The sequence below is a fragment of the Porites lutea genome, chromosome 10 (genome assembly GCF_958299795.1).
Source record: "Porites lutea chromosome 10, jaPorLute2.1, whole genome shotgun sequence".
In the NCBI taxonomy this organism is placed as follows: Eukaryota; Metazoa; Cnidaria; class Anthozoa; order Scleractinia; family Poritidae; genus Porites; species Porites lutea.
Window position 1 is genome coordinate 31,272,058 of NC_133210.1, and position 12,250 is coordinate 31,284,307.

The following is a 12,250-nucleotide window of genomic DNA, read 5'->3' on the forward strand; positions in this document are numbered from 1 at the left end:
ATCTTGATTGTCAGCTTGAATTTAAATTGTTGGGCCTCACACAATATACACCGTTCCTCTTCAACGACTCAGCTTAAAGACAAACCACAAAATCAGTGAATTTCGGTGGACTTTAGATGATCCGCTTTGAGCCCTTACTAATGGACTCACTGGTTTCTTTTTTCACTCTCAACTACCTCCTCTTAACCCTGAAAAATTTAACAAGAATGACTCAAGAATGTCCACTGGCAGTACTTTATGCCAACGGTTGGTCGCGCGTACGAAGTGTTAAGTTCCCCTCAAGAACTCGAATACCCATAAGACTTCAACTCTTTTAAATCTGGCGAGTAAAAATAGTTATTAAACAACGGCCTCTTCTGTCGTGAGGCTGGGCCCGGATGTTTTCATATAATGCTGAGGGAAGCGGAAGCGCAATTGAACAAAGATTCGTTTCACTTTTATCTCTCACCACAAGGACATATTAATAGCTTTCTTAGGCGTTATGGGTGTTCCGGAATGGGCTGACATAAAGCTATTGTATTAGGGTAAGGTTTTCCAGTTGATGTCTTTTGTTTTCGAAAACTTGCGCTTCCGCAACACCGCCGTCAGAAACTGAGCAATTGTGTTCGACCGACTGAACTTCCTGGCACTCCTTTGCAATCCCTAAAAACGATCATATATAAAAACCTGTAATGAACGCAGCTATAATTGTGATGATAATCTATGAAGCAATTAATTAAAACAACAAAAGAAACCATACAACTACAAAAATAACATTAAATACGTAATAAATAAATAAATTTAATTTTGCAATTCTAACTTTAACATTATATAAATTTCTTTAGAGTTTTGCTACTTGTAAACCTATATTCTCTTTTGGTGGTGTCAGTTTTTGTTGCACCAGCCGAACGATCGAATGATTCATTAAACTGAGCGGAGCTCCTATGAGAAGCTGGTTACTCTTTGCTCTTCTAGCTTCTTCCTCTTTTCTTGTCCGTAAATGCACTCAGGCTTAACATTTGTAATAATTGCTTTCAGTAATAAATTAACTTTTTTCAACCACACCTTTGAGCTACAATAGAAGTCCTTTGTTCATATAGTTTCTCTTTTGTTACTGAATTTGTATGTTTCATCATAAACGGTAATTCCTCAGTCGCAGTGTTTCTAATAAAAAGGCGTTTGTTATCTTTCTCATATGAGCGTATCGTGGTCCCGAAGGATCACTACAAGTTCCACATGTTGAAGCTGTTAATCATTTCCTCATTGATGAAAACTAAACGGTCTTTTGTTTTCGTGTTGTTCAAAGTAAAACACCTTTTGTTCGTGCTTGCTGAATATTGAATGCATCACTTTATTCAGCTGTTGAATCTTAAACAGTATTTGCAGACCACGCATTCATCAACGTAAGTGTTTTTATTGCATGAAAATAAAACTGTTCACGCTTCACTCTTTACGCATGTTGAAGAGTCCGGTTTTTCGTCAGCTTTCCTGTTTTCGTTCGCACGATGTTTTCTCTGATATCGCTGGTTTTGAAACCAATTTCTTATCTGCAGCTCCGTCATTTCCAGTCCCCTTGCTAATAAGGCGCGTTCGTCGCGTGTTAGATACTGTTGGCGGGAAAATATCTTCTCCAGATATTGAAGCTGACGCTGGGTGAAATGGCTGCGATTTCGCCGCTTCCGTTTTGGGCCATTTTCAGTCAGACACGTTTCTTTTACATTGCCTTCCTTCTTTTCCTTTTTGTGTCTTTCATCTAGAAAAAGAAATACAAAAATCATTTAAAACGTTACTGAGATGAATTCAAGACGAAAACGAGGTCATTATATGCATTTGGGATGTCGTGGACCTCACCAACAACACATTTGTTTTCGTGATGCGTAACTTAAGTTGTCACAATATATCGAGCTCGTTTATACCGTACCACGCTGCCGTTCAATCCTTTATCAGTTGCCGTGCTACGAAAACAAGGACCCCCACACCCTTTCATTTTGATTTCAATAACGTACTATGGCTACTAACGTAATTGTCAGTTAAGTCTCTTTGTTGCCTTTATTGGCCAATTTAAAGATGAAGGCCAAAATAGATCAAAACAAAATGTCCTTGATTTGATACCGTGATACATAATTGAACTTAATTCAATATGACGCACTTGAATCTGTTCAAATATCAAGATATCATTGTTGAAAGTCAATATGTCACTGTGAGAGCTAAGTGAACCACGCTAATTTTTTCCTTTGAAACATTGTATAACGAAAATTAGCAAAGCTATGTTTCTCCCACTCTGTGACGTATTTTGTCCTTAGATTTAAAAAAAAAACGCTTTTTTAAGCAAATAATGAGTAACAATAGGAACTTCTCAAATTGGTTAATTCAAAAAACAATTATGGGGCAGTATTACTTAGCTCGCACACTACAAGATCAATATTAATACTTTATCCTTCAGCCAACAACACAAAAACAAGATGGATCGATTTGGATATATATTAAGTGAATCATATGTATAAGTTACAGATGAAGCATGTCTATTGTGATTTAAATGAGTTCCTCCTTAGTTTTCAGTGGCCAACACAAACAGTTGATGGCATACTGTCAAATAACTGAGCGAACAACGCCTTCTTAATGATGAAAAGGAAAAAATGGAAACCAATTTCTTGTATCGGTTGTCTTGTATGTCTCAGATTTGTAGTCCAGTTTTCTTATTGTCCACCCTATTTTCTCGCTCTCTTTCGTTTTATTTCTTTCTCTGGAAAAAGACCCATAAAGTTCATCTATTTCTGTACATATAGAAAATTCATGATGCATTTTTTAACTTTAAAAATGTATTTATTCAGTTTCCAACTTTTGACTTCGCGAGTCAACACTGAGTTGTGTACTAGGGTGTGTATAAATCAATAAAGTTACATGCAGAACCAGTCAAACGAAACGTTTTCAGCATTAATTATAAGGTCTAGTTACCAAAATGTAACTTTGTTTATGCCCCCAACAAAAATTCATATTTTAAATTTTACTTATTTTGAGCTTTCTATCTTCTCGAAAGTGAAGCCTTAGTCGTAAACGGAATTTGCCTGTTTTTCCTGTTTCAGGTCAGGAAAAGGAGGTGCCTGCCCAGTGTAAAGTCCAACTTGAAAAAAAAAAACTTACCAAAAGTTGTTTCACTGTTGCGATAGAAACATTATTGAAAACAGTACTTAATCTGATTTATTCAGCGAGCAACTTCAAAATTTTAAGCTCATCTTTTAGAGAATCACACGAAAAAAAAAATTTGAACACAGCTTCTTGAATATCGAAAAGAGGTTATATTATCTGAGAATGTAATTTGAAGTAACTTCTCTTTGCATAAGTTCATGAGCAGTGCACGCGTTTTAAGGATTTATTATAAGCCTTTTAAATTTGGGATTTTGAAAAAGAAATCTGAGAAAAGAAAACTACTGCTTTGAACGCGTTATCGTGAATATTTTCACGAGGTAAAGTTTTAAGCCTCTATTTCTTCGTTATGAGGTCACTCATGAGACACTTCTTAGCCGACAACTTAGAGTATTCAGTTTTATCGTGCATAGAACCATGTACGCCTGACGACCGACTAATACTGGGGAAGATTATTAGGTTCTCAGAAGCCACTATATAGCCAAACAAACACTTGAGATACTCAACAACGAATCAAACTGATATTTGAAATAATAGCAATTTGGCCTTTATCTTCTCTTTCATTTATAATCGTATCTTTTACTGACAGTATAAATGAATAACTTGTGCGGCCACGCCTGATGCAGAACTTTGACCGAGATCTTCTTATCGTAGGAACTTTGGCCGTTCTGAATGACAATTTAGATCATAGTTCGTTTTAGAAACCTCAGTTCAAGTCCGTGCAGGGAGACGTAAAAGCAGCAGGCCAGTATATAAGTACATATTGTAAATACTGTGTTATTTTCAAAGTCGGGTATTAACTCGATATTTTGATGAGGACATTTGGTGTCGCCGGTCAAAGGCTTAGATTGTCACTCTGTGGTTAATCTAAAACAAGTGATTCACGAAACACACTTTTTTGACAAAGTGAGTAAGCGTTTCATATAAAATAACAGGACTAAAGGTATTGTTACTGCTAATGGCTTCAGCAATTAATGCTCGATCGAGTTGATCATCGAGTCCAAACTTGAAAGACGCTGTCTTTCAATTCACGACGGTCCAGAGTAAAATCGGGCCCGATAATAAGCTTGTATGCCAGAAGCTTGAAAAAATGGAAAGGGTGCTTTCTCCCGCGCCGGTTGAATCGATAATCAAGCGGAATGAACGTTTACCAAAACCTGTTTTGTTATTTTTTGGGTCGTGATTTCCTCATTGCTCGCTATTCATTTGAAAAAACCGAGACCCCTTCTGGGTGGCACTTCTTACTGTCTTCCCATACAAAGCGGGTTTAACCGAAAACTGCGCATCACATGAATTGTAAGAGTGACCTTTTAAGTAAGATATTGATCAAAACTTCTCACGATCGTTTTCACAAGGAAAAAGGACGGTAATCAGCTTAAATGAAATCCTTATAAACCTAGACTGAAAAATGAAAAACGATTGGCTCTTCAAATTTTCCGCACAAGTATTTCCTCCACGGAACATTGAGAATAACGACAGCAAGCAGGCAGAATTTGATACATTCAAAGAGGAAAATTCGGCTGAGAAGAAGGAATTCAATATTCGCAACGAAATACATGTTTCATCATAAACCTCGTTTATTTTATTCTATTTTTTTTTTACTTAATTTGCTACAACGTTAACACAACAAGAAAGAAAAAGTCTCGTATGTTTTGTGTAATTGGCTTCCTTGACCGAAAACAAACTTTCGTTACGTTGCGTGCTATGCAGAATTAGTTAAAAACACACCGTCGATGAATTTGATTAACAAGTCACTTAACATTGATACTGACCTCACAATTTGAGTTCTCCTATTAACCCCAGGTTAGGTTTCTCTTATACCTGGAAATATCTTCTTTTACTAATTTTCGGTAAAACAATATTGCTTTTATTTTGCCAACATAGTTATCTAATTATGTCTTAGTACGACTTTTATAAGTTTGCCTCGGTGCTTAATTGTAGCATAACTGCCTCTCCGATTGTAACCAAAATAACTCTGTCTTTTAAACAACATTTTAGTAAAAAAGCTGATTACACGGATGAAAACAACTAGTTAATTTGCTTCTACCTTGGTAGAAGTCACAGCCTTCAAGTCCGGATTCGGGTATGTCTGACTTCTATTATGTGCAGATACCAACGTCTAGCCTATTTTTTTCTCAGTTTCTTTTTCTTTCTTTCTTTCTTTCTTTTTCTTTTTTCCACGATTTATGAAGAAAACAATGGAGTATGAAAAGGTTTGCAAAATGAAAGAAGCTCTACCTGTTTTTTTTTTGTTTTTTTTTTTTCGAAATGTTGGATCCGTAGAAGTTTTTTCGCTGAATCGTTCTTTTTTTCTTGTGGCGCTGTTTTTCTTTTTTTTGGTTTTTAAAAGTCATGAAAGAGCAACACAGGGCAGTGCTTGTACCTATAATACCATTGCGCCTGACCCATTCACTGTCAGTAATGTTCGAAAAGCTTATGAGAAAGTAGTTTTAAAATGTAATCTGACATAACTAAGAACTAGAAAAACTAGTTAACAGGTTGAATGAATACTGGAATTCCAAGGAATACTCAGGCTAAGTACGTGCTTTTAAAGCGTGACTTGTCTTAAACACGCAACGGCATGAGAAGAGTCTCTCAAAAAAAACAATGCGGAGAATTTTTTTATTCCTTTGTTCCCTCGAATTCACGCACACTACGCTTAAACAAATCAAAACTTATTGTATTTTGATATTTCCTTAAATAAAGCTCATATCAGTATATTTCATCAATAATAAACACGTTTCAGCGCGATTGCGCTAAATCTCGACAGCACAGAACAATTATATATTTCGATGACGGAAATGCAGGTAAAAATTGTTATTTTTGTATGTTTTGATTAGAAAAGTCCTATTTTAAAATCGTTGAAACTATTTTAAAATCAAGTGTTGCTGGAACTGAGAATGTTAAATAAAATGGCTTACCATCATAATTCAGTTTATTGCCTTCGTCCTCGCAGCATAACTGATCGCGTTCAATCTTTTCCGCGTATAACGGTAAGACATCTTCATTTTGTCCACTTACACGATGAAGTCTCCCTCCCACTCGGCTCATATGAGGTAAATATTTCATGAACACAGGACTGTACCGAACTGCGTAGTACCTATAAACAGGAGCGCTTGGCCATCGTTCAAAACTTGGCAGATCTACTGCGTTTGCCCTTCGTGGATGCGGAAAATCGTCCCTTAAAATATTTTCAATGGAAAAAGGCAGGCTAGCTTTCTGTCGTGGATGATCCATGTCGAGTGAGTTCAGCATCAGTGACCTTACAAGATGCAAGTTCCATCGAAAGCGAAAGTCGAGTGTTTAAATACACAATTTCCGTGGTCACGTGTAATTAGACGCCCTCCGACACTTGTCAGGGCGCGCTTGAGAGCACTGTTGAAGCATTAGTCTATTTTTAGAACACCAGCGTATTGTTCACTCCCATTTTTACTGAACTACGTACAAATCCTATAAAAGGTAAGCTTTTTCAACCCGCAACTAAGACCTACTCCAGAGCTGCTCCTAACGTATCTCGTGTTTCTAAATTATAGGAGTCTCGTAATAAACTCGTGACACTCATTGTTTCCAGTCCTGTTTTCCTGATTCACGTTAAACTGAAAACCATAAAAATGAAACCGAAATTGACGACCGCCGATTTTTATTCACATTTTCCTTTCCAGAGATGTCACGTTTTAAACTGATATGAAGAAAGAAATGATATACTTTGAACAGGAATTAGTCAGATGGTTTTAAGGTTTAACTTTTGTTCAGCGATTAACCGCCAAATATCGTGTTATGGTCATTGAATTGGCAACGTAACATACTTTTGATGGAAGACCGTATTGTTTCAGATTAAGTGTTTAAGTATCTGGGTTATCAGATTTATCACCCAATTAGGCGGTCAGATAAGAGTTTATTTGGATAACAAAAGTTAACTCCTGTGTCACGAGACAGGTGATGTGCAAAATATGGGAAAATACAGTGAGTTAAAAAGTTCGACTTTGTTTTAACTGTTATAACCAACTGGCAACTGTCAGTCGTAAAAATTCACAAAAGACACTTCTTATAGACTGCCAATCTAATCTATCAAGAGTTTTAAGTACACATCATGGTCAGCAATTAAGTGTTTTCCGTTGGTTTTGCTGATTTTAAGAATGCGGCACACGTATTTCCTGTATCCATTAGCATCAGCAATGCAAATACGCAGCCCAAAAATAAAGCTTCTGTAATCATCTTAAGGAAGCGCGTGACAAACAGTACTTTCAATTAAAAAGTTGTTGTTTGTTACTGCTGCATGATTCAGCTGAAATTAAAGCAATATTGTTTTAGTTCTGCTTTAGCTGTCGGCTGATTAAATAATGCACTGATACTGGGTTTTTTATTAAAAGTACAGAAAAGGAGAGGGCTCGTGAACAGCATGGTCTAAGAAATGGTTTTGAGGCATGAAAAATACTCGTAAAAAAAAAAAATAAAATAATGATAATTAAAATAATAGACTCTTGTGACTACTAACTTAGCGCCTAAATGTTTCGGGAAAACCTCAAAAGCTTTATTATTTTTATTTGTGGATATCATGTGCTGTATTTCATATGATAAACTGTAAAGGGAATTACTTTTCTAAACAGTTTTTTACAGAAGTATTTCTGGTTGTACTATTTTGAAGATATTAATTTACAACACTCTTCAAAGATTATACTCAACGGTTTACAAATCTGTTCAGTTTTTGTATATTTGTAATGATATATTTTTAGTACTTTCATTTAAACCTCGGGTTTTATTTATTTTAAAAGCAGTGAAACCCGCGCTTCAACTGTAAGCACAAAAAACAACAATCATTTTTACAGTGAAAGGTCAAACCAACAGACCCCACTGATCAATTAAAATAATTTCCCTCTTCGCCGTGTGTCATACTCATATACAATCCTATCTCTGACTTTGCAAATTTTATAATTACTTAGATAAGTTATTGAAAACGGCATCGAGCCAATCTGAGGTGGGTTGGAATAATTTCATTTACAGATTTTCTCTTTGCCACCTGGGGACAGACAATTGGGGTTTTGTGCTAATCCAGTTAGGCATTTCCTTGTGAAAATGTTGCGACTTGCCAAATATTACAAAGCTTAGCTGGCTGCCGGGCTGTACACTTGCACGACGGACTGGTTGACCTTTTCCCGGTGAGTCTATGGATAAAATCCTTCAGTAATGAATCGCACTACACGTTATTTAGCTGGACTCTGAGAGGGTTTATCCAAAATTGAGTTTGCTCAGGGGGTTGCTTATTTAACTGCTGAAATTTCGAACAGAGGCCAGTCCGGGATAAAGGCTTGACGTCCTACGTTAAAGCTAACATTCTCTAATCAAACATCGGCAACGATAAGCCCACCCCAGTCAACCTTTTTACCTAAACGCCCGCCCAGACGTTTGCAATTACTTCTGACTTTTTAAAAGGTTTTATGGCTTTGACCTCTGATCAACATTGCTTTTCTAACGAGCTGGTCTCACGGCTCCTCTAACACAGACCAATCTGAATCTTCTCCTGAGAGAAAACTATAAAATCTGTTCTGTTCTTTTTGTAACGGGCTTTTCATCTTATTAATGACCTGAAGAGTGCTGACAGATTCTCTGAAGGAGTGAAAATAAAGTTTGATTTCCTCCAGAACACACCTCCATTATATTACAGACGTTAAGATGAGTTTGCATTAAATAAGGAAGGAAATGACATGCGAGATTGACTTACTTAAAACGTCTCCAAAAAGCCGGCTCTTATGCATTAATTTGGACATGAAATCTTGAGGTGTGGGCGGCTTTTATTCAGCTCACAATAACAACAAAAGGGGAGTTGTCTTCAAATACCTTTGAAGAAAGCTATGAGCTAACATCTCTCATTTAATCCAATTATTAAAGTAACTATTTTGTTTTTCTTTAACTCGACTGCTACCACAACGCAAGAAACCTGAAATTGAAATTTCCTGTGAACTTTTTATTGTGCTGTTCTAGGGAGGGTTTAATGAAGTAGTAGACATGGCACCTCAAACACGACTGTTCAGAAATTCGCTGAGAGCACTATTTGTTTGAACAAGGTAGTTCAGTAAGGTTACACGCCCAACGACCCTTAGTGGCTGAGAGGAAATCTTGAAGTGCGACGGCCATTCATTGAGAGATATTTGAAACAAAACCATGTTCGAGGTGGTTTTGAATTTGTAGATAACATACAGAGTTTTAAGGTGTAACCTCCGAACGAAAAAGCCCTGTCACTGGGAAGCCGTCTGGTGTCTGGTCGGCTTTGTGTACATATTATGCTCTCAGCAGAGGTGGTTCAGTTTAATAAGCTTCGAGTCAATGGCATTAAATCCCATATTTTAATCTTAGCACTCCGCCTACATTGCAGCAGGTAGGCGGGCGTAGGTTTTTGTTATTACTCGACGGTTAATGATTTCATATGATCTTATGTTTAGGGTTTGTTCATTTACGCTTGGCGTGTGGGAAGCAATTACGTCAGCGGCTCACTGAGACAAAGAAATGAGGTTGAGAGAGTTTAAGGAGGGTCAACGGAAACTTGTTTAAAGGAAACTATGTTGATTCAAAAGGCCTCGATAAAACTATTTAAGGCAACACTTTTGCATCCCAAGTGCTCTACAAAATAAAGTTACTCCAATTAGCTCAAAGGTTGAAAAAACAACAAAGTACAAAAGAAGCCGTAAGGCTGAACGTGAAATGAATTTAATTTTACGGGTCGGTGGAAAATGGCACGCACAGATAAGCAAAATATCAGAGTAATCGGTCGCACATTGAGGATCCTACAAAAATTATTTTCCTAAGGATTGATGTCCCTAGTGCTTAAAGTTGGAATTTATGGCGGATTTTCCGGAAAAACTAAAGAAGTTTAGATAATGAAAGCTGCTTCAATTCCGTGGAGGCAGGAACAAATATTTTCCTAACTAAAAATAATAATAAATACTCAGTTCAAGAAAATTGTTATCTAACAATTGTTAATGTTTATAATCAGTACAAAGTCGCTTAACACCCAATGGTCGGATTTGCAGAGTATATATATTAATCTTGGCCTGCGAAACAGTCAGGGTCCCTCAGGAAGAGTTCGTATACTTACCAGTCTTGCTGCATGCGTATCAGTTAATAAACAGGCTGATGATAGATGCAACCTTTCCATAAAGTGGCGACACCGGGTTACACTGTTTCACTAGATCGTTAAAAGCAACACCCGGTAACATATGGGTAATTTTTCACCACGGCTTTCCTAAGAGACTAAACTTATTTATGTCCAAAAAAAGACACTTTTGTTCCGCCCGTGCTACGGAAATTATAAGACGCCTGACGTCATTTTGCATTAAATAAATTTTTAGTTTTGATCTTATTGACTGTGAACAGTGACTAAGACCTTCTGAAAAAAAAAGAACAGTTTACGGATGGAACGATTCTTCGACTTGTAAGTTTTGCTGGACAAGATTGTTCCAACTTTTGAGTCTGTGAATGAATTTTCGAATTTCTGTTGTGTGACCATTGTAAGCAGTACTTTCCTTGGTTGATTGTGCTGTACCAAAGTGGTTCTAACTTTTCAGGTTGCGGTTAAAATCTCAAAGTGCGGCTATTCACGTATGAACACTAATGAGTAGACATTACAGTTCATCTTTATATTCTGTCCAAGATGGCGCTATCTTTTTAGTCCGTGGTTAAAATACACTCAGTGAAAGTATTGACAAGCTACTTTAACCTATGTTCCTATCCACAACCTCTTCAGGGATCCCATAAATAAGAATAAAAATGTTAATTCCCTGAAACTCTTAAGGCGTAAAAATTGTGGTTTTATGACTGTGAACAATACCCTAGTTTAACCTGTTTTTTAAAATATTATTATCCAGAATATAACCAGTGGGTTTTTAGTTAATTTTCTAAAATAGTTTAAACTGATCCGCTTAGAAAAGCCCTTCGGTGAAAGATCAAAGTGACTTAAAAAACGGTACGTGTTTGTATTTTTCCAAGAGTAAGGGTGACTCGGCTCTGCGAGAGAGCTATTTGAAGAGTTGTTTTGTACCGCCTTCTTAAAAACAAGAGGTCTCTTTTATTATTCTTTTGAATGACGGTTATGGAATATGGGTTGACCGGCAGACAAACACTGGTCTTTTTGTTCAGCTCCATACAAGCTTCAGTCTAAGATTTAAGGGTGTGCCGGGTCTTGAAAAGAAAAACCGGCGACGCCAATCTTCCCGTTTCGGGTGCATACGGAAAGCTGATTAAATTTTAATACTGCCAAATAAAAAGTACCATCAACGTAGCGAGAAATGAAATATTGAAGGAAAGGTTTCCATATGTACTAGCATTGCTTTTTCAAACGCTGCACATTCGGTTAAAATCTGGTTTAAACTGGTCGTGCGAAAACGAGCGCTCTAACGGGGTTGAAGTTGAACCCTGTAAGCTTGAACTGTATGCTATTATTAGACACCATATTAAGCATGCCTTTTCCTCCTTTATTATATCAAGTAGAACTCAGCACTTTCCCACGGTAAATTAATTGTTTCACCAGAGGGAAATATAATTTTCCTTTTATAACGCGTTGTTTGTCTTCAGTTTTTTTTTTTTGGATAACGCATGCCACGTACACGTGATATTATTATCAAGATTTTGACTGAGACACTTTAAAATCGTTATCTTATTAATTATACAACAAAGTATTGACACGGTTCTGGTTGTGTTCTGAGGTCAAAGTTTATTTCTTAGCATGCGCACATACTATATCTGCTTTTTTGATGCAGACGTTTCTAAGGCCTAATACTAATAAGAGTTAATGAAATTACAACAAGTGAGGAAAACAGCGCTCGGTTAATTAATCAAATCATCCTCAACTAAATGAATAATATAATAAATAAATAACGATTTAGAGGTAGCAGATTCACATTGCGGTTCTTCGTGTACTTCGTCTACCTGATTCCTGGTCAAATTGGAATTTGGAAATGTTGGTTTTTGAGGAGAGGGGAAAACCAGAGTACCCGGAGACTTTACGATACAAACTGAAACAAGACAAAAAAAATCAATTGTGGGTCTTCTTCGGAAGTCTCAGCCTGAGACAGCGGCCGGCGGGTGGCTGCGCCACAGATAAAACAAAAATCCGGCCCAGGCTACAGCTGTAGAG

The 12,250-nt window shown here is 36.9% G+C and overlaps 1 protein-coding gene across 1 annotated transcript; it reads right to left on the reverse strand.

Moving 5' to 3' along the window:
- Window positions 1-760: 760 nt before the first annotated feature.
- Window positions 761-6,418, reverse strand: LOC140950473 (uncharacterized). The gene is made up of 2 exons (XM_073399705.1): window positions 6,045-6,418; window positions 761-1,732 (listed from the first exon to the last, which is right to left on the reverse strand). Exons 1-2 carry the CDS (start codon window positions 6,376-6,378, stop codon window positions 1,416-1,418), a joined length of 651 nt encoding a protein of 216 aa, XP_073255806.1. The 5' UTR covers window positions 6,379-6,418; the 3' UTR covers window positions 761-1,415.
- Window positions 6,419-12,250: the final 5,832 nt, after the last annotated feature.